The sequence below is a fragment of the Perca fluviatilis genome, chromosome 4, assembly GCF_010015445.1.
Source record: "Perca fluviatilis chromosome 4, GENO_Pfluv_1.0, whole genome shotgun sequence".
Classification (NCBI taxonomy): Eukaryota; Metazoa; Chordata; class Actinopteri; order Perciformes; family Percidae; genus Perca; species Perca fluviatilis.
In genome coordinates, this window is record NC_053115.1 from 41,097,781 (window position 1) to 41,118,017 (window position 20,237).

Below are 20,237 nucleotides of genomic sequence, written 5' to 3' on the forward strand. Positions count from 1 at the left end.
CACATATTTACTAGAAAATGGACTAAAATAATTAAATTACTGTCAAACAAGCAAAACAAAATATCACATGAAAAGCAAAAAAAATTAGCTTTTCACATGCGATTATTCGACTCGTAACTTTTCTTTCAAATTTAAAAGAGCTACCGGAACACTTCAAGCCACTTAATGTGGAATAAAACTGAAAAATAAAGATGCACTGCAGCTTGTTTACCCATCGAGCTACTTTTCGGTGTGAATTAGCTCTCAGGCTATTAACCTGTAAACGTTGATGCTCGTTTTTATCTGACACGACTTCTCTCTCCAGCCGGAGACGGAGTTATCAGTCATCTGCTGGGGCAGATAAGCAGCACACAGTAAACTTGTTTTTGAGAGTTATTGTGGCTTCAAATGTTTGTTATCTCAGCGAGTTCTCAGTCATCCTCTGCCAGGCTTCAATATATCTCACCTCGGCTTGCACACATGCATTAATATGTGTAACATGTAATATTAATATAGCATGCAATTCCAACTTGTATTGGTATGTGTGTCATAAAATCTGAACTATTATTTACATTATATAGGCTACTACTGTTACTGGGTCCTACAAAAACCAGAAAAACACCATCTGAATCCTACTGTTAGTACTATTACTGCTAACGTTTTGCGCCATCATTTGAAATTTGAATATTAATTGCAGAGTGCAAGGTGTAGAGCTGCAAAGATGAATCGGTTAGTTGTCAACTGTTAAAGGTCCCATGGCATGAAAATGTCACTTTATGAGGTTTTTTAACATTAATATGAGTTCCCCCAGCCTGCCTATGGTCCCCCAGTGGCTAGAAATGGTGGTAGGTGTAAACCGAGCCCTGGGTATCCTGCTCTGCCTTTGAGAAAATGAAAGCTCAGATGGACCAATCAGGAATCTTCTCTTTATGATGTCATAAGGGGAAAGGTTACCGCCCCTTTCTCTGCTTTGCCCGCCCAGAGAATTTGGCCCACCCATGAAACAGAGAGACATCATGGCTTTCAAATGAACAAAGTGGCAGTTGGTCAAGGCCACACCCCCACCCTCCACCTTGCCCCCCCTCTCTCCTCCTCAATAGCTACAGACACAGAAATGGCACATCCTAAGGAAAGCTCATTGTGGGACTGGCTCTAGTGACTGTAATTCTGCACCAAGGCTGAATTTCGGGAAAGAGACTTCAGATACAGTATTAGGGGACCACTAAGGTCTATATAAAAGAGACTTCAGATACAGTATTAGGGGACCACTAAGGTCTATATAAAAGAGACTTCAGATACAGTATTAGGGGACCACTAAGGTCTATATAAAAGAGACTTCAGATACAGTATTAGGGGACCACTAAGGTCTATATAAAAGAGACTTCAGATACAGTATTAGGGGACCACTAAGGTCTATATAAAAGCATCCAAAGAGCACCATGTCATGGGACCTTTGAATTAATCACCAACTATTTTGATAATCAATTAATCGATTTGAGTCATTGTCATTGAGATCTTTGAGTTTTGACGTCTTTTTGACGTCTTTTTGACTTTCTCCTGAATATTAGCAATATTTTCCTTTAGTTGCAGCCCAGGTGATTTTGGCTTTTTGTTCCGGTCTAAAACCATCCTTCAGCCTGTGCGGAAGTGGGATGTTCCTACAGTCCGTGAAGGCAGCAGCAGACAGCAGAGGGACGGGGCTCAGCCCACATGTGTTCAGTTTGTTTATAACGTGCCGAGTAGCCGCTGCTTCATCCCGGCCAGGATCTTCATCCGAAGTGGAATAACTGAGAGTCCAGAGAAAAAGTGGTCGGTGCCAGGGGCGGGCCCTCTCCCCCCCCGAAACATGATTGGCCCCCCTGGTGTCCCCTCCCAATCCATTAGAGTGCTGTCAATCAGACAAATTTGATTTCCATTGGATCAGAGTAGTTTCACTTTGCTGCCTCTTCTGCCAATCGCTGCCTTTCCATTTGCTAAATAGATGTATACTTTAAACACACGTTGTATGGCAACTGTGTACTTTGTTTTTAAGGCCAATTTAGAAGTAGAAACATATTGAACTCACTGTAGAGCACTAGTTCTGTTCTGTTTTCCTATTATCTGAAAACTGTGTACAGCAAGGTTTGAGGCAAGTTTATTGTAAGTGTATTGCACATTATTTTTATATGGTTCTGTGACAAAAAAGTTGAATTGTGTTGTTCCATCCTATCCAAAATTTACTATATTTGTAAGCAGATTTTCTATGCTGTATTCTGATAAAATCCCCTGGGCCCCCCCTGACTGATAATTGGTCCCCCCACTTGTGCCACCCCACTTTAAAAATCCTGGAATCACACCTGGTCGGTGCACAGACCTTGTGGCCCCACATTTTGCACAGTCCATGCGACGGTTCTGCGGATTGGAGCTTTAAATAACCTGTTAAAGTCCTGGGACACCCACCTTTCATATCTCCAGTATTAATAACTCAATCCCAAGCCAACGGGCAATTTTACTCCTTTTCATTTGTTTTCCATCAGCCGCCTGACAAGCTCCCATGAGTCCTTTTAACCGCTGATGTACGGCTTCATCCACCTGCCTCCAATCATACTTGTATTTGCCCCATGGGGGTGTCAGGGGAGCACGCTGATCTGCCGTCTGTAGTACTCCTTTACAGGGCAGAGCTTCTTCAGACATCCACGTGTTCTTTTGCAGTAGAACACACTCCTAGTCAATAAAGCTCCCCCATCCCCGAAGGGAAATTACATTTTTTTCAAACCGGATCTCTACGCATGCATTGATGGAGAGATGTCAAAACGAAGGCGCTGCCCATGGGCACACGCCCCGAGCAAGGTGGGGGTTTGGTGCCTTGGCAGTACCCAGGGGGCGAACTGGCACCTCTCAGGCTACCAGTCCGCACTCTGTAAACTGGTCCATATTCTTTGCGGAAGTCTTTTCGGCAACCATGTCGTATAAAAGAGGCGTGACTCAGGGGGTCGATGCATAGACTGTATAAGTGAAGCCAAAGCATCTGGATCGCTCCCTGCTGGCTGGCTGCAGTATAAGTCATAAACCCCGCCCCCTCCATGTTAGCGGATGGGACATGGGCCAAACTAAAAAGTCAAAGTACACGCCAGACAATACATTTTTCCCCAAAGATGGTTTCTGTCATTTTAGGTAGTTCTGATCACCCTGATGTTTGTTCTGGTGTTTATTTTTTATCAGTTTGGTTTGTATTAGACATTTGATGCTATAGAAACGGGCTGAAACATCATGATTGACAGCTGGGATGAACTTGTGATTGGTCCAGCGGGTGTATGGGTGGGACTTTGATATGGCTCTGAAGCACGGATGTCTCCTTTGTAAAATGTGTGTTGTCTTGTCTCCTTTCTCCCTGCGTCGCTACCTCGCCTCCTACGCTCACATCTAAGGTGGGGGGAACTAAGAGGCGAGGAAAGAAATCCAGGATGTACAATGTATGTGTGTGTGTGTGTGTGTTCTCACTCGTTGCCCCAGTCCAGTCTGACTGTGATGTGTCTCTTGACGTCTCGGCTCTGGTCCTGCGTCAGGTGGCCGGACAGGAGCTGCCTCCTCAGGTCGATCAGCTCCATCATCACGTGGCGGACCTTGTAGAACAGATCCACTTTGTGTTTCTGACGGAGAGAGGGAGAGAGGCAGAGAGAGGGAGAGGGATTACACACTCATCAGTTGTTCACGCACTACATTCATATTCGTGAAGGAGCTGAGTAAGCTGTCACACGGCCTTTCCTGTGCGGTGTTATCCATGGCACTGGCGCTCCAACAATAACAGCTCACTGTAATGCAGTTAAGGGGAATGCGTTCATTGTTTGACCAGCTTATTCCTATTTATCCTCACAGAGAGTTTGAGCCAATGCCAGCATGTATGGGCCCAGAGGCAGAGGAACAATGCACAGTTTATCACAGAGCTTTTAACAACACACACGTTTACAGTCCAACCTGCTCTGCAAGTGTTATGGACAAGACTTTTAGTTATCATCAGGTGCTGTGAACACAGCTAAATCCACACGGCAGCTTCATAAGTTAGACTCAAAAGAGACTAACTTAGGAACTTAATTAGCACTTGTTGTTTCCCTTCGCCTACTTCTGATCGGTATTCTAAAGTCATCGTGGTTACAACTCCATCCAAGTTAGCGGATGTGCATCCAATATTGTGTGCTGTTAAAGGTGCTCTAAGCGATGTCACGCATTTTTTAGGCTACATAACTTTTTGTCACATATTTGTCTCCTGAACACACTGTAAAAAAACGCGGTCTCTGTAGACAGCCCAGGCTCCACAAACGCCAACGACAACAAACTGCGCCAACCTGCACCACCAAACATAAACAGTGTTCCAGCCAATAACCGACAAGAAAAGTTGGCAGCGTTAGCACGTAAGCTACTTCCACAATGCGCGTTCATGAATGCACAGAAGGGAAGAGAGGGGGAGGGGACGGGATGAGGAAGAGGGAGGGGCGAGCTAGCCTCCGTTGTGTTTGACAATACTTTGAACGTCAACAAGAAGTGACGTCACCCAACATCGCTTTTGTATCGCTTAGTATACCTTTACTCACCTATGTAGCGCTAAAGCCGCCTATACAGTACATGATATGCGGTAAAACCGCTTGCCGTTCCATTGTTTTCCTATGGGGAGAGCGGTGCCATCCAACTAGGTGCTGCGCACCGTTTGGAATTGCTGCCGTGCGCTGCGCTCAATGTTTCAAATTATTTCAACATTGACCTCGTTGCCACTGACCTTTCAAGGCGCAACCAATTCCAGAACGTTCCTGCACTGCGCTTTGCCTCTAGTAAGAATCATGTGTAGACGGCGGAGCTGAAGATCCGAAGGGACCCGTTGGGACCCGACAGGTTAATTTTACAGGGGCCTCGGGCTTCCGCTCCGGGTTGCGCGGTAAATGAGCGGTCAGGTGATGCGTTTTGATTAGCGTGAAAATGGATGCTGAGAAGGTGAAACGGAGGCTGACCGCTGGCGATTACGTTTTGGTTGCACCGGCAAAGAAAGCAAAGTCAGAGGTGTGGAAAACTTTTGACCGTGTGAATAATGAGAATAATGAGCCAGTGGGTTATGTAAAATGCAAAAAGATGCGACATTCTGTTAAAGTACGACAGCAAAACGACAGGGAATTCGTCGCCGATAAGGCATGTTGGCCTATTTAGAGTGCTGAGATGTTATGATGTTACAGATGACTTATTTTATGTCTTTGTTCCAACTTCCAAGTGGCCTATAGCCTGCGTTAGTCATGAATAAATGATGTAAAAAAAAATGTATAAATGACTCATTCTTGACAAAAGGCAAAATAGCTGTGTGCGTGTGCACATGTGAATAATGTCAGGCTGTAAACGGGTTCGGGCTTTTAAAAAGCTGTCAATCAAAAAGTACTTGTCGGGCTCGGGCCTTGTCGGGCCTAACTTTTAAGGCCCGATTACAGCTCTAGTATGCAGCTTAAAGGACAGTGACACACAAGCTCCCTTCTGTTATTGAGGTGAACTTGAGCCAAGCACATTAGTGTTTCCCCCAGCGGCTCCAGACAGCAGGCAGCCAGTGTCGGCCACCTCTCTGGTGTGAGAGTGTTTGTGAACCTTGCCGCTCTCTCAACCTGCTGCTTTAAATAAGAACTGTGTGCCTGTAGCTCAGCGATGTGCCTGTCTGCTGGGTTCTTGGATTAGGGGGAGCACTCTCTCAGGAACACAACAGTGTAATCAAACTTAGGTTCAGAGTCATGTATGCTACAGTATAAACCAGAGAGGCTCTCAAGTCTCTGAGCTACAATAGAATAGAATAGAATACACTTTATTGTCCCCTAGGGGGAATTTGTCTTGGACATAGTGCTACAATCTGTTCACAACATAAACATAACCAACATGTAACATAAAAACATTCTAAAATCAACATGAAAAATGAGATCGGCAAAGCAACACAAAAGGACACACATCTGTAATTATTAAAGTGCTAAGTGCGACGTGCTGGTGTATTTATTGCACCCCTGCTCTGTTGGGCTAAGATGTACTATTTTGTATTATTGGAGTTCAAGTCCAAGTCAGGTCACAAGTCTCTGAGCTAGAATCCAAGTCAAGTCACAAGACTCTGAGCTAGAGTCCAAGTCATGTCACAAGTCTCTAATCTAGAGTCCAAGTCAAGTCACAAGTCTCTGAGCTGGAGTCCAAGTCAAGTCTCAAGTCTCTGAGCTAGAGTATAAGTCAAGTCTCAAGTCTCTGAGCTGGAGTCCAAGTCAAGTCTCAAGTCTCTGAGCTAGAGTCTAAGTCAAGTCTCAAGTCTCTGAGCTAGAGTCCAAGTCAAGTCTCAAGTCTCTGAGCTAGAGTCCAAGTCAAGTCTCTGAGCTAGAGTCCAAGTCAAGTCTCTGAGCTAGAGTCAAAGTCAAGTCTCTGAGCTAGAGTCAAAGTCAAATCTCTGAGTCTCTTGATCTTTTTACAGTACTAACCCTTTTTGTCTTATTTTTTAACAATTGTACTCTTGTGAAGCACTTTGTGACTTTGTTCTGTCAAAGGTGCTATATTAAAATAACTTTTTATTATAACTTAGCCCCGATAGACCAGAGAATATTAAAATATAGAAGGGCCTTCCCAGAAAACACGTATCAACAGTATTCTGCCTTCATTCAGTTCAGTTTGGACTATCTGTAGGCTTTCAACATCTTTCTACTTTTGTTTGTCCTGTAAGATATATCATCATTTTTGCGCTCTGAAAGATGTTGCTGCATCACTAATGATTATGTGCTCATACAGAATTTTAATACGGCTTCTCAGAGGGTAAATCAAAGAGCATAGTGTCCACTGGGCATCTCCTTAAAAACAAATGCTAAACAGATGCTGAGGAGATCTGAAGTGTGTTACTTCTGCTGTTGCTAAGCAACTACTCAAAAATCCATCTAAAAAATATGGCACTCTTTGGCTAAAATTTTACTTTTTCTAACCTTGCTCTCTGCGCTGGGTGCTAAAAACATACAAACCTCTCAGCAGTGCTGGGACGGTGCAACACGGTTCCCAACAGGAAGTACTGAGAAACAGACGCCAGACTTTTAAAAAGGACCTCCCTGTGGATTCATTGCCTCAAAGATGTATTATAATAATTTAGAAACTGTAAACTATAAAACTGTTAGAGCAGAAAACCACTTGATAAAATGATCCCATGTCAGGGCTTTCTCTGCCGTTATAAGGTTTAGGTGCAGCCCCCGAGCTGTTTAGGGCAGCATCTAAGCCGAATGAATGTTAACTAAAAGACTTTTCTCCGATCTAATGATTGTAGTTGGACTTTTTTAGCAAGTTTTGTCTTTAGCTCTTTGAGAGTTATTTTATTTACTAGCTTTTCCAACGTTTTAGACACAGATATGGTGATTATGACCTGTCTCTCTTAGTTACGCTGTTACAGTTCTAGACTGCCGGGGGACTTCCTTCCTTTGACACACTGAGCTGCTCTCTCCTCTCCCTTTCTATTTCCATTTGTGTGCATCCCGTCCCAGAAATGCTTGTTATTAATCCTAGCTTCTGGGGAGTTTACTCCCCGGAGTCCTTATGTTTTTCCCCCCAGCGTATTTCCTTGGAGAACGTTGGCACCAAGATCTTGGTTGCAGCTGTCGCCGTGGTCCTGCTGCACTCCCTGCTAAGCTCTGTGGTGCCCTGCAATGTCATGCTGCGTCCTGCTGAACCCTGCTGCTTCCTGCTACGTCCATCCATACTCTGCTGGGCCACGCTACATCCTGTAACGCCCTGCAGCGCCCTGATATGACATGAACTACTACGACTACCATTTGAAGTCACTGTTCCATTATTAATGTGACTATTATTGCCACTGTTCATCGCATCCCCAACCGGCACCGTCCAAGGTTTCTTCCCAAGAGGGAGTTTTTCCTCGCCACTGTCGCACTGCTTGCTCTTGAGGGAATTACTGTAATTGTTGGGGCTTTGTAAATTATAGAGTGTGGTCTAGACCTACTTTATCTGTAAAGTGTCTCGAGATAACTCGTGTTATGATTTGATACTATAAATAAAATTGAATTGAATTGATAATAACGGTCGAAAACGATGTGGAAAATGGGACGCAAAACTACCACAAAAGGGACACAAACCGACTACAAAGAGACGCCAAATGACCACACAGACCCAAAACAAGCCCGAAGAAAACAAAAATGACCAAAAAGAGTCACGACACGACTACAAAGAGACACAAAAACCAACAACGAGAAAAACCCCCACAAAGAGACACAAAATGTATGGGGAAATTGCATTTTTTTTTAAACATAACATCTTCTTGAGGAAGGAGGCCTAAACCCTGCGCCAAATACATGCACCTAACAGTGCAGATCCACCTGGCCGTGTGACGCTTAGTTGGGAGACTTTGATGACTTACACAGGAGCATTTAATGAACACTCAATTGAAGAGCGAATTCAGCAGGCAGTACAGTTTAACCACGATGTGGTATTGTGTCGGGCTTTCCCAACTCTCTGAAGTTCCTGTCCTCCTGAAGGTGTATTTAAAACTCATGCTGGAGGAGTTACATTTAGCTGAACATTTAAGGTAAACAAAGGTTTTGCGGGCTCCCAAATACCTCAGCACAGACCAAAAGTGGTATGTGTTTACTTCCTATAGCCTTGGCTGGTGAGCAGCAGTCTTACCATACAGCTGCTACGTCTACCGTCATCTACGGAGGCACAAAGCTCAACAAATCCTCTGCCTGGAAAGGTTATGAGGTTATGTTGGACACTGACCTGAATAACACCTGGGTACCACTGTCTCGACTTACATAGCATGTGTTCATAAGCTGGAAATTCCACAACATGGGGAACTCGAGTCACATACCCTGACTCGAGTCACAAATTTGAGGAACTTGAGACTTTGCTTGACTTACATTGATAAATGCCTCGACTTGACTTTGACTTAAGACTTGAAACATGATTGGGTGATTTATCACGCCAACCTGGCAACCTTCCAGAGCGCGGCAGACAGGCCTAGACCAACGCAGGAGGCAGCCTGGAAGGGGGGTTATGCGTTCTCGTAAGGTCTCAGTCTACCTAAAGCTACCGATCACATCCAAACCCTCAGAATGCTGTTCAAAGATTAGGGAGTCTTGACTGCTGCAGTCAACCTATCTGGTCTTTCATCTAATCTCTCACTTATTCCAGGTGTGGGCTCAAATCAGTCCCAGCATGCACTGGGGGAGCAGCAAGTCACCGATCGATATCAGAGATTCTTCAACTGTGCTCGCCAAGCTCCATGTTATCGTATTTCCCAGCTTAGTTTCCTAAAAACAGCTCTGCCTCCACTGCAGCCACAGTTATATAATGATTCGGATGCATCTCCTCTATATCAGAGATACCAGCACACGCGCACACACACACACACACACACACACACACACACACACACACACACACACACACACACACACACACACACACACACACACACACACACACACACACAAAGACTGAAAGAGACACACGACGAGCCAGTGAATGTATCACCCGCTGATCTCTCCTTTAGACAGGTTCCAGACCTCTCCATATGCGTGTGTTTGAAATTATGTATCCGTGTATAAACAGAATGAATTGAATACCAATGTAATCCTACCCCATGCATACAGCATAGCCATGCACGTACACGTAATGTACTGTATGTGTGAGACTGTGTGAGAGTAGTTGTTAGAGTAGACCTTACACACTAACAATCTCAGAGGACAGTGTGCGTGAGTGTGTGTGTGTGTGTGTGTGTGTGTGTGTGTGTGTGTGTGTGTGTGTGTGTGCGTGCGTGTGTGTTTAGAGCACCTGCCCCTGCAAAGGAATTTCTGCCTTTCTAGCATCCTGCCAAGAACTGAATGGGCATTTAACTCTCCTGCCTGCTGCCGAAAGCCTGTAGGGTACATTAGAGCACTAATAATAGAACAGGCTATAGGGGAAAATGTGTTCCAGTGTGTGTGTGTGTGTGTGTGCTCACTTGTTAATGCTTTCTCAGTTGAAACACTCAACTATTGACCTCCTGTAGTCTAATCCATGCTGCCTTTGTGTTTTAGAGAAGCCTTTAGAACTAGAGAGATTAGAACTGGGGCATCGCCAATGATTTTCCCGAGTTGATTCGATTCCGATTCACAAGGGCCTGATTGGATGTCAATTAGGTTAGCTATCCTGTTGATACATTCTCCAGGTTTGATACGTTGCATGTCCATGTTAGTGTCCTCTGTGTCTCAACCATCCCTTTCTCTCTCTACAGTGGCAAATAAAAAATAAAAAAATAGTGCGGCTCAAAGCAAGAAGTTCAAGGGTTTGATACTTTGTGTGTTTCTTGTCTAGGGTTCCTGTCAGGTTCGAAAATAGTTTTTCAGAACACAATCCCAACTAGAAAACTGTCCCAACAAAGATGACTTGAAACTTGTATCTACATGCATTAAATAATAAAAGCGCGAGGGCAGGATTTGATGCGACGGGGAGCCGTGTGCCATCTGTACTTGTTTCACTCAAACAGCCGGTCCGCCTGCCTTAAAACCTGGACTGTGGATTTATTCTGGGACATCTGGCCGTCCCCAGTCAGTGGGTGGATGTGCTTCGACCTTCGACCCTCTTCTGAGTCAACCAACCCAAGTCTCGGCACAGGTGAACCAGCCGGCACAACGGGAGGGAACAGAGTCTCCTCTCCGCCCTCAAGATGGCACTCAAAATAAGTCCATCAGCACCACGGATGGAGACGTATGGAGCTTTGACACGAGACGGCCCAATTTGTCTATCTCTGAGAGAAAATACACAATCTCGGAGGTACAACGGGGGCACTTAGGTTTGTTTTGCGGAGTTGAAATCTCTTTTGTGTCGACTATTTGTGGATTTATTCTCCCTCACCACCTCCCTCCCTCCCTCCCTCCCCTCCCTCCCAAACTGCCTTTCTCTGCCTCTTCCCCCAGCTGGAGTGAGTAATCACACCTTCATATCCTGGGGGAACGAATACACACACACACACACACACACACACACACACACACACACACACCCAACACCGTTTAACACATCTTTACCACTTCGGCGCTATAAAAAGCGGCCGAGCGAATCGCAGATAATGATGCTGTTTTGTAGAAGCTGTTCTGTTTCATTGGGGCTCATATCCAGAGCGTCTCGATATTAGCTCGGCAAAACCTGAACACAATGAAAGGCACGTAAAGTGTCAGCGTTAGCCACGTGTTTGCCACAGCACAGCAAAGTGGAGAACGGAGCAACGAGAGAAAGAAAACAACCGCTCAGGTTCAGTTTGACAAGGCAGCTTGCGGCAGAGCTGCAGCGCTCGACTAAATCAAACATTTACTTTCCTCTTTATTGCCGCATTGGCCTTTTGCTTATTTCGGAGCTAGAGGGACATAATATGAACATCTTAATCACTCCGACAGCCCACAAACTAGAAATGTGTACCGTAACGTCTCCCCCTCGCATCAACAAACCGCTCTGCCCTTTCTACCACAACATTAAACTCACGCCGGTGGATTTTCACGCTGAGGGACGGGGGACCAAAGGTTGTCAAAGCCTGCCATTAATATGTGATAGGATTTTATTCAGCCTGACAGCTCGGCTATCTAATGGGACATTTGCAACACTTCTTTTCCATCCTGCTCCATTTCTAACACCGGACTAATGAGGAAAAGCAAATGGCATGTTTTGAAGTTTCACGTAAAAAGTGCCTGGTTATTAAGTGATGAGGTTAAAATGTTGGATTATTAAAACGCACTAAATCTTTCGAAATGTCGCAGTTTCACTTTGATCACAATTATAACATGTACCTGAAAATATATTTAATAAAAAAAAATCTGTTCTATGAAAGACATGTATTCGTGGGCCAGTGTTGCCCAACAAGACACATTTGAGATAATTATGTATTTTTGACGCTTTGAGCTACACGCTGAAAATGTCACGTTTTGAAGAACATTTGGATGGTGCAACAAGGCAGGCCTGCTCGGTTCTTTCAGGGAATGATTGTAAAGATTTACAAAGAATATCTTTACGGCATTTCCTCTCTAACTGGGACATTTTGTACACACGGAGATACACTGGTAAGAGCCAATGAGGTTTAAAGGACAATTCTGGCATAATGAGGGTCCCTACATGCAAACCGAAGCATTGAGAACTTTGTAAGCGTACAGACAGTTCATTAAAAAGATAGTTTAGAAAGACTGTACCGTTCGCGTATACAGGCAGGCGCCATCTTGGGAAAACAGTCACGACCAGTCGAATCACGAACGCCGTGCAACCAGTAACCAGTAACATAGCTCAGACACGGCGTTCGGCGTTCGACTGGTCGTGACTGATAGTGATTTCTTTTTACTTTACCCTCTGCCCCGAAAGCTAGCGTTAGCAGCTAATCACCGGTTTGCGCTAGCTAGTTTCAAGCTAGAGACACATTTGATTAGCATGAAAACATGTCCCAGAGAACGGTCGACTCGGTACACATATGTTATTAACCCCTAGGTTCATTTTGTGCCGGAATTGTCCTTTAACCATGTATCAGCTAATTTAAATAGCTCACGTTACTATATTGTGTCAACAGTTCACTTCATTTAATACTGTATGTGGCTTTTTCTTTTGCGGGTCAAAAACAAGTTATCTCCCGAGACTATTTAGCAGAGCCACCGTCGCTGCGTCCGGAGCTTAGCGCCGCCCAAGGCGACTGTGATTGGTTTAAAGAAATGCAAACAACCCAGAGCGGTTCTTTTTTCTCTTCTCCTAAAATGTGGAGACAGGTCTGGCTACGCAAAACTACTTCCTCATAAGACTAGATGGTAACTCGCACTGACAAGTGGGACTGCAAATATAATCGGATGATCTGTAATGTGCAACTGATTGCTTTCAGGAAGTCAGCGGTTTCACGCCTTCTAATAGGAAGTGAGTAAGTCTGGCATCTCCCAAATCAGAGGGGACACTCACAACACCTCACATTCATTAGCAAACGTCCCGCTTCATTTTCACAGCTGTCAACTCGGCTGCTGTGTTACTGAAAACCAAAAGAGCTGAGGCAGATCACCGGGGGAGCGTACACAAAGAGCCTCTGAAATCCTTTTCGGTCTCCACTTCTTAACTGTTTTTTTGTAACGCTGCAACTGCTTTCTTAGGATACTTCTGAACAAGGTAGGATGTTTATATCTTTCAGTCGAAATCCTGAATATTTTTCAGGATTATTCTTTTTCTAATCTTTATTTTTTTCTCTCTTTTTTTCTAAGCATGCACATAAGTGACATTAAAGACTCACAGGCTTTAAATGAAAATACACCCAATACACTGTCTTTACTGCGATATCGATAGCAAATAGGGCTGGGCTATATGGAGAAAATCAGATATCAAGTCTTCTGATTTAAATGTTTGAAAAATAGAAGATACTATTTGGAGTTGAGTTACTGAGTGTCTATTTTTAACAACTCAGCTCACTGAATAACTGACTACAAGGTTAACACCTAAGCTTCATTTATGGTTCTGTGTTGAATCTACACCACAGGTACGTGTAGACACAGAGCCTACGCTGCGGCCTGTCTGACGCGCACCTTCCCAGAAATGTAACTACATGTCGCGGGACACAGACCGTGACAACTGTGATTGGTCTGCTCGGCCGTGGCTTGGTAGCGTTGCACCCAGAGTTAACTTCTCCTGCTCCAGATTTCCCTCCGTGGTCAGAAAGAACAGGGGAGACACTTTGTTTCTCCGTCTCCACCGCCGGAGTCGGTTACTCGCTCCGAAGCTAATCCTCATCACTCTCTCACTCACTCTACCACACTCCCCATGCACACACACACATAGTGGCTCTGCTATTCTCTTAAAGTGATAGGCTAGATTGACGCAGACACACTGCGCAGAAGATTAAATCCTCACAACGGCGTTGAGCCTACATGCTATAAATCAGCCATAAACATATAACAATATTTGACTATATTTACCCCTGTGGGTCCACTTTTACACAATTAACTTCCTACATTACTGTAGCCTATAAGTGTATTTTAAGGATTGTTTTTTATTGTATCGCACTTTTCCTAAGATCAACGCGTTTTGTTTCACAGCCGTAGACTGCAGTGTAAAACGTAAGTTACGAATGTAACTGCGGTCCTATGAATCCTGGATGACCGCCAGAGTTCTTGGTCAATCGGAATCTTGCGAACCTGCGAGAAGATTCTGTAGGAATATACAACGATACGGAACATATTCAGCGTTAAGCACTGCCTCTGGCGGTCAGCAAGGACGAAATAGAACAGTATGTTTTTGAATAAATTCTTCTCTGCCTTTTTTCTGGGATCCTACATTGAAACAAGTCTAGACACTTTGCCGCAGGTGAATATCTGCTTCTCGGCTGAGCCACAGGCTACTCCAAGCTGTCGCAGAGTTTGGAAAATGCAACTGTCCCCTAGCAGGAGCTTGGCATCACGCAGGAACCCTGTGCTTGTTAGTCTGGTGCAAACTCCATCCCAAATCCTCCCCCTGACCTTGTGTAAACCCTGCCTGGTGACACGCAACAGACAAACAGACACACACACACACACACACACCAAGCAGGGTGTGACAGCAGGAGTGGCAGCCTGTCGTGTCCCATGCTGTGTGTAGTTCAGGAGGTGGACGGAGGAAGGACAGTTTCCTCTCCGACTGTACGATACATTCACACCACCTGGTCCAAATGACCCAGAAGCGGCACAGATGACACATCTGTTATGAAAGCAAAACAAGTAAAAAAACGGTACATGGAAACGAGGTATTTTCCGACCTGATTTCAGAATATAAATGAGAAATAAATGAGATAGGAATCATACCGTCGTGACATTTTAATCTTAACACCCAGACCGGATTTTTTAGTTCAGAATCCTAAATTAATTTGTTGAATCCCAGTTCATACAGTCAGTTCCAACGAACACTCACCAAACAATGGTTAAAACATTTAAAGATGTCTGGTTACAATTACTACGAGCATTAAATAAAAGCAATAGATGAGAGACAATAAAGGCAATACACAATATATAAAACAAGTCCTATAGTCTCAGTGGTAGCCATCATTTACTGTAAGATGTCAATATAATGCTGTAGAGGCGAGAGCTCCTAACCATTCCTGAACCTCACAGAGAGCCCCCCCCTACCCCTGCCTTTATCCTGGCTCCACTTCCTCATACTAACTCCTCCTCACCTTCCAGCTACGAAAAGTGCAGTCTGTGATTTGGAAACAAAGTTTATTCAGGTTTTGAGAATGGATGTGATCCAATTTAGCTTTAAGAATTTCAAAAGCTTTAAAAGCTTTAAAGAAAGCAATGGTGTAAATATAGACTGAAGTGAATATTTCATCGAGAACTGAGGGGTCACTCAGATTTTGGAAGGACATCTCCTTTCATATTAATAATGGGGGGAATAACACATGGTACTGAATGACAATATACTGCATGAGCCCATATTTTGGAAGGACAACCTCCGTGTACAGCTTAGCGGTGCAGAAACAGACACTTTGGAGGGACGAGCTTCCTTTACAGCGCTCAAAGGGACATTTTGGAAGGAGATCACTCTTCTCTCAGAGAGGTCAAAGGTGACGATGTCCAGGAGGCTAATTATATCTCCTGATATTGGAGTGCTCAACAACTAAACGCTTGGATTGCTAGCTTTCTTATTTAGCTGTACAGGAAACCAAAAGGACAATGATGTCCAGAAAAAAGTGCAACTATAGAGGCTACAAGCCACTCCCTAAAAAAACTAACTTGACTAACAACTGTTTGTATGCACAAAAAAACAGCGTAATGCGTTCTTATAAACTGGTATTGCTAACAATGGCTAACCTGGCTAGGCTTATGAAAACAATAACACCCCGACTTGTAAATGGAACGCATTCAACTCAGGTGTGACGTTATTCCCAGCTCCTGTTTCCGAGTTCCGAGGTAAATGGAACGCACTATGACACCCGTATCTGCAGGAAACCATCATTAATCTGTGCCTTCATGAATCACTGCCGCAAAAACAAAAGCGTTTTCTGATCTGGAACAGCTACAGCTAAGCTTTGGTCGGGTTTTAGGCACATAACATACTTAGTTAAAGCTATAGTGCGTAGTTTCTGTCGCCCCCATGAGGAATTGACAACAAGTAATGACAACAACACTGTCGGCGCGTCCACATTATACAAGCCTTTAAAGGTGCAGTAGGTAAGACTTATAAAACTACCTTTCTGTCATATTTGCTGAAACTGACCCTATGTTCCAGTAGAACTACATGAAAGGGGTCATTTATAAAAAATCCACCGCTCCCTGTTCAGATCCTCCAATCAGGGCCAGGGGTCTAACTGCATGTCAATCACTGCTCATGCACACACATTCTTTCTTCCTTGTGGGGGGAGGGGCTTAGGAGACCGTTTTGTGCTTTAGCAGAAAGGGGGGGAGGGACTGAGAAGTTGTCGATGTTCAAATTCTTTGGCTAAATCCTGGATCTTCACAATCTTACCTACGGCACCTTTAAGTGATTGTGCACAACCCTCCTCCACGCAGTTGCTAGTAGCCAAGGAGGACACTGAGGATTAAAAAAATGTGATGGACTCTTCAGAAGAGGTCATTATCTTCACTTCAAGTTTCTGTGCGGAAAAGTCACCGGACGCCACAATCTTCTGAACATATAAATCCAGAGAGAGTTGTGTGGAGCTGATAGTCTTAATTATCTTTGTAGCAACTCATTTGGCAACCGCTTGAATGTATCGGACGTTCATTAATATCAAAAAGTTACGCGCTAAAGCTTTAAGGTTGGAGAAATATTGTGGTTTGGTTTCAAAATTACAACTTTGTAAAGTTATGATTACAATTCATTGGAAACTGCCTGGAGGGCAAGCACGTTATACACAACAAGTCTTCATACCTGAGCGACAGAATAGGTTGCTTGCCAATGACTTCCAAAACGACATCTATGACTGTTACTACTATTTAACACAGTCTGAAACACATGGTTTACATGAAACAGTCACAGTTTTAAACATTTGGTTAACATTGTGAAACAGAACTATGTAGTTAGGTTTAGTCAACAAAAATACTTAGTTAGGTTTAGGAAAAGATCATGCTTTGGGATAAAATGAGGTGGGTTTGTTACCTAGCTTAAGTTACGTAAGTCAATGTTGACTATTGGTTTAACACGGGACACAAACAGCTGTTTCCTGGGTGAAACCGTGTTTGTTTGACCAATCCCTACGCAGTCTTTAAGGCTCTTTATTCTACTTTAACTGACTTCCTCCTTTGCGCCTGTCATCATTTTACGGCCACTAGTCATCGATTAACAAACGGAAATAAAGGTCGTAATAAGCTGCTTGCATTGATGACTTATACAGCTTCTCTAAGATAGACAGCTTTTAGAAATGATGTAATGCACACTACTTCATAATAAGAGCAAAAAATGACAGCATCACTTTCCCAAAAAGGGACATATGTTATTTAGTATGATGAACACCGTTACAGTTTGGAAATACAGTTTGAAAATTGGATTAAACTCACAAAGGAGACTTTTTTTTTTTTACATGTAAATGTAGAACTCTCCTCTGAGTGACGTGATCTGGGTAACATTAAACCCCTTAATTCAAACGCAATGAAAAGATGAGGCTGAAACGTGAGAGCTGCTCAAAAGAGAGAATATAGGTTACGCAGAAGTGACATCAAGGCAAATCATAATTATCCCTCAATATAACGATAAAGCCACGGTCACTCATGAAGACAGTTTCATTAATATGACTTTGGCTGTTTAGGATATTATGTAATATGAGAGCAAAGACGTTGTGGAGGATTATAGCCACACATTATGTCGTAAGATCATACAACTCAAATACTTGAGCCATAATAATATCTGTGGATATATAGCTTTCCACTGATGCAATGAAGAAACAGCAACTGTATGCCAACAATGGCCCCGTCGTCGTGGCAACCGTGTGTGAGTCACCAAGACAATATATGACACTGCACTTATTGAAGCCTATAGACCCAGGACGGACACAGATGTACAAGTTTAAATGCAGCTCAAATCCACAAGTATGGGAATAAAACACACTTTCACTCCATGTGGAAAACTCAAACAAACATTTACCTTGAAGAAACAGACACACACTGTATGCCCAAAATGTAGGAGATAATTATGGCTACTTACAGGTATGTTGAGAGGATGAATCCACTCGTTTCTCTCCTCGCCTTCCTCCTTTCTCTTTCTATGACTCTAACACTGGCAAGCCGCTAAACAGCAATCCAACTCGGCAGACGAGAAGAAAATCATAGCCTGTCAAACGACTTGAGAGCCACACACAATGTTACACTACCTCTCTCTCTCTCTCTCTCTCTCTCTGCTTGTGTCTTATGTGTGTGTACCTAAGCCTTTTTCTGCCTCTCTCCCATCCTCTGACCTGCTCCCAGTCTCCATCTTTCTCATCTTTCTTTATCGCTCTTTCTTCTTTCTTCCTCGCCCTCTCCCTCTCTCTCTCTCTCTCTCTCAACTATCCACCCACCCACGGGCCAGTCTTCAGCAGGAAAGCTCCTCTCCACTTTTGCGATGTTGGAGAGGGTGCAAAAAGCTGAGAACAGATCCAGCAAGGTGTGTGTGTGTGTGTATATTTAATATATATATATATATATATATATATATATATATATATATATATATATATATATATATATATATATATATATACAGCTCACTTGATGCTAAAGACGTCGGACAGCAGAGCTGATATCCTGAGGCTGCTGCCCACAGAGAGCCTTTAAATCAAATGTGTGATGTTGGTGTGTACAAAAGGTAGAAAGAGAGAGAGAGAGCAGACGCATGAAAGGACAGAGGTGGAGTGTTTGATGGAGAGAGAAGCAACGCTATGTCAACACCTGCATTCCGTCTGGGAAATAACCTGGTTTGAATTTGGTAATTGTAGAAACCCCCAATCGGGCCGACCGGTCAGAGGTTGACAGAATGGTGTAATGCTAAAAAAAGTCCCCTACCTAAAACCTGGTAAGACAAATCAAAGAATAAGAGTTATCCGATTCATATCGCTGACGAGAGCAACGCGTTTCAGAGCTTCATCAGCGTCATGTACGTAACCTCCGGGAAGTAAAGTTAACGTCGGATTTTACAACACATTCTCACTCCCATCGTGTAAAATACGGATGCTTGGCGTTGTTATTATTATTATATTATTGTTATTGTTACATATCTAAACACGCTTTAAATAAATTTGCTGGGTCGGGACTATTGGCGTCACTTTTGACGCTGTTAGGTTAAGGAAAAGATTGTGGGTGGGCTTATGAAAAGGTATGTTTACGTGACACGCGGGACAAGAACGGGACAGTTGGGTTTAGGTAAAGAAGAACGGGACAGTTGGGTTTAGGTAAAGAAGAATGGGACAGTTGGGTTTAGGTAAAGAAGAATGGGACGGTACGATTAGTTGGGTTTAGGTATGAAGAACGGGACAGTTGGGATTAGGTAAAGAAGAACGGACAGTTGGGATTAGGTAAAGAAGAACAGACAGTTGGGTTTAGGAAAAGAAGAACGGGACAGTTGGGATTAGGTAAAGAAGAATAGACAGTTGGGTTTAGGTAAAGAAGAACGGGACAGTTGGGTTTAGGAAAAGAAGAACGGGACAGTTGGGATTAGGTATGAAGAACGGGACAGTTGGGATTAGGTAAAGAAGAATAGACAGTTGGGTTTAGGTAAAGAAGAACGGGACAGTTGGGTTTAGGAAAAGAAGAACGGGACAGTTGGGATTAGGTAAAGAAGAACAGACAGTTGGGTTTAGGAAAAGAAGAACGGGACAGTTGGGATTAGGTAAAGAAGAACGGGACAGTTGGGATTAGGTAAAGAAGAACGGGACAGTTGGGTTTAGGAAAAGAAGAACGGGACAGTTGGGATTAGGTAAAGAAGAACGGACAGTTGGGATTAGGAAAAGAAGAACGGGACAGTTGGGTTTAGGAAAAGAGCGTGGGTGAAAGGGGTGGTACGGTTCACAAAACCCACGGTTCGGTTCGTAACAAACGGAAATAAAGGTCGTAATAAGCTGCTTGCATTGATGACTTATACAGCTTCTCTAAGATAGACAGCTTTTAGAAATGATGTAATGCACACTACTTCATAATAAGAGCAAAAAATGACAGCATCACTTTCCCAAAAAGGGACATATGTTATTTAGTATGATGAACACCGTTACAGTTTGGAAATACAGTTTGAAAATTGGATTAAACTCACAAAGGAGACTTTTTTTTACATGTAAATGTAGAACTCTCCTCTGAGTGACGTGATCTGGGTAA

The 20,237-nt window shown here is 43.6% G+C and overlaps 1 protein-coding gene across 13 annotated transcripts in view; it reads right to left on the reverse strand.

Annotated features, from left to right (window-relative positions):
• Nucleotides 1–20,237, reverse strand: part of LOC120557451 (dedicator of cytokinesis protein 3-like) — a 297,285-nt gene that overhangs the window by 93,735 nt on the left and 183,313 nt on the right. For 12 of the 13 annotated variants that reach the window (XM_039797775.1, XM_039797784.1, XM_039797783.1 and 9 more), the window contains exon 7: nt 3,460–3,608. In XM_039797775.1, coding sequence (XP_039653709.1) covers nt 3,460–3,608 — 149 coding nt within the window. Of the gene's footprint in view, nt 1–3,459; nt 3,609–18,099; nt 18,205–20,237 lie in introns of those variants that run through there. The other variant, XM_039797786.1, reaches the window with a different exon arrangement.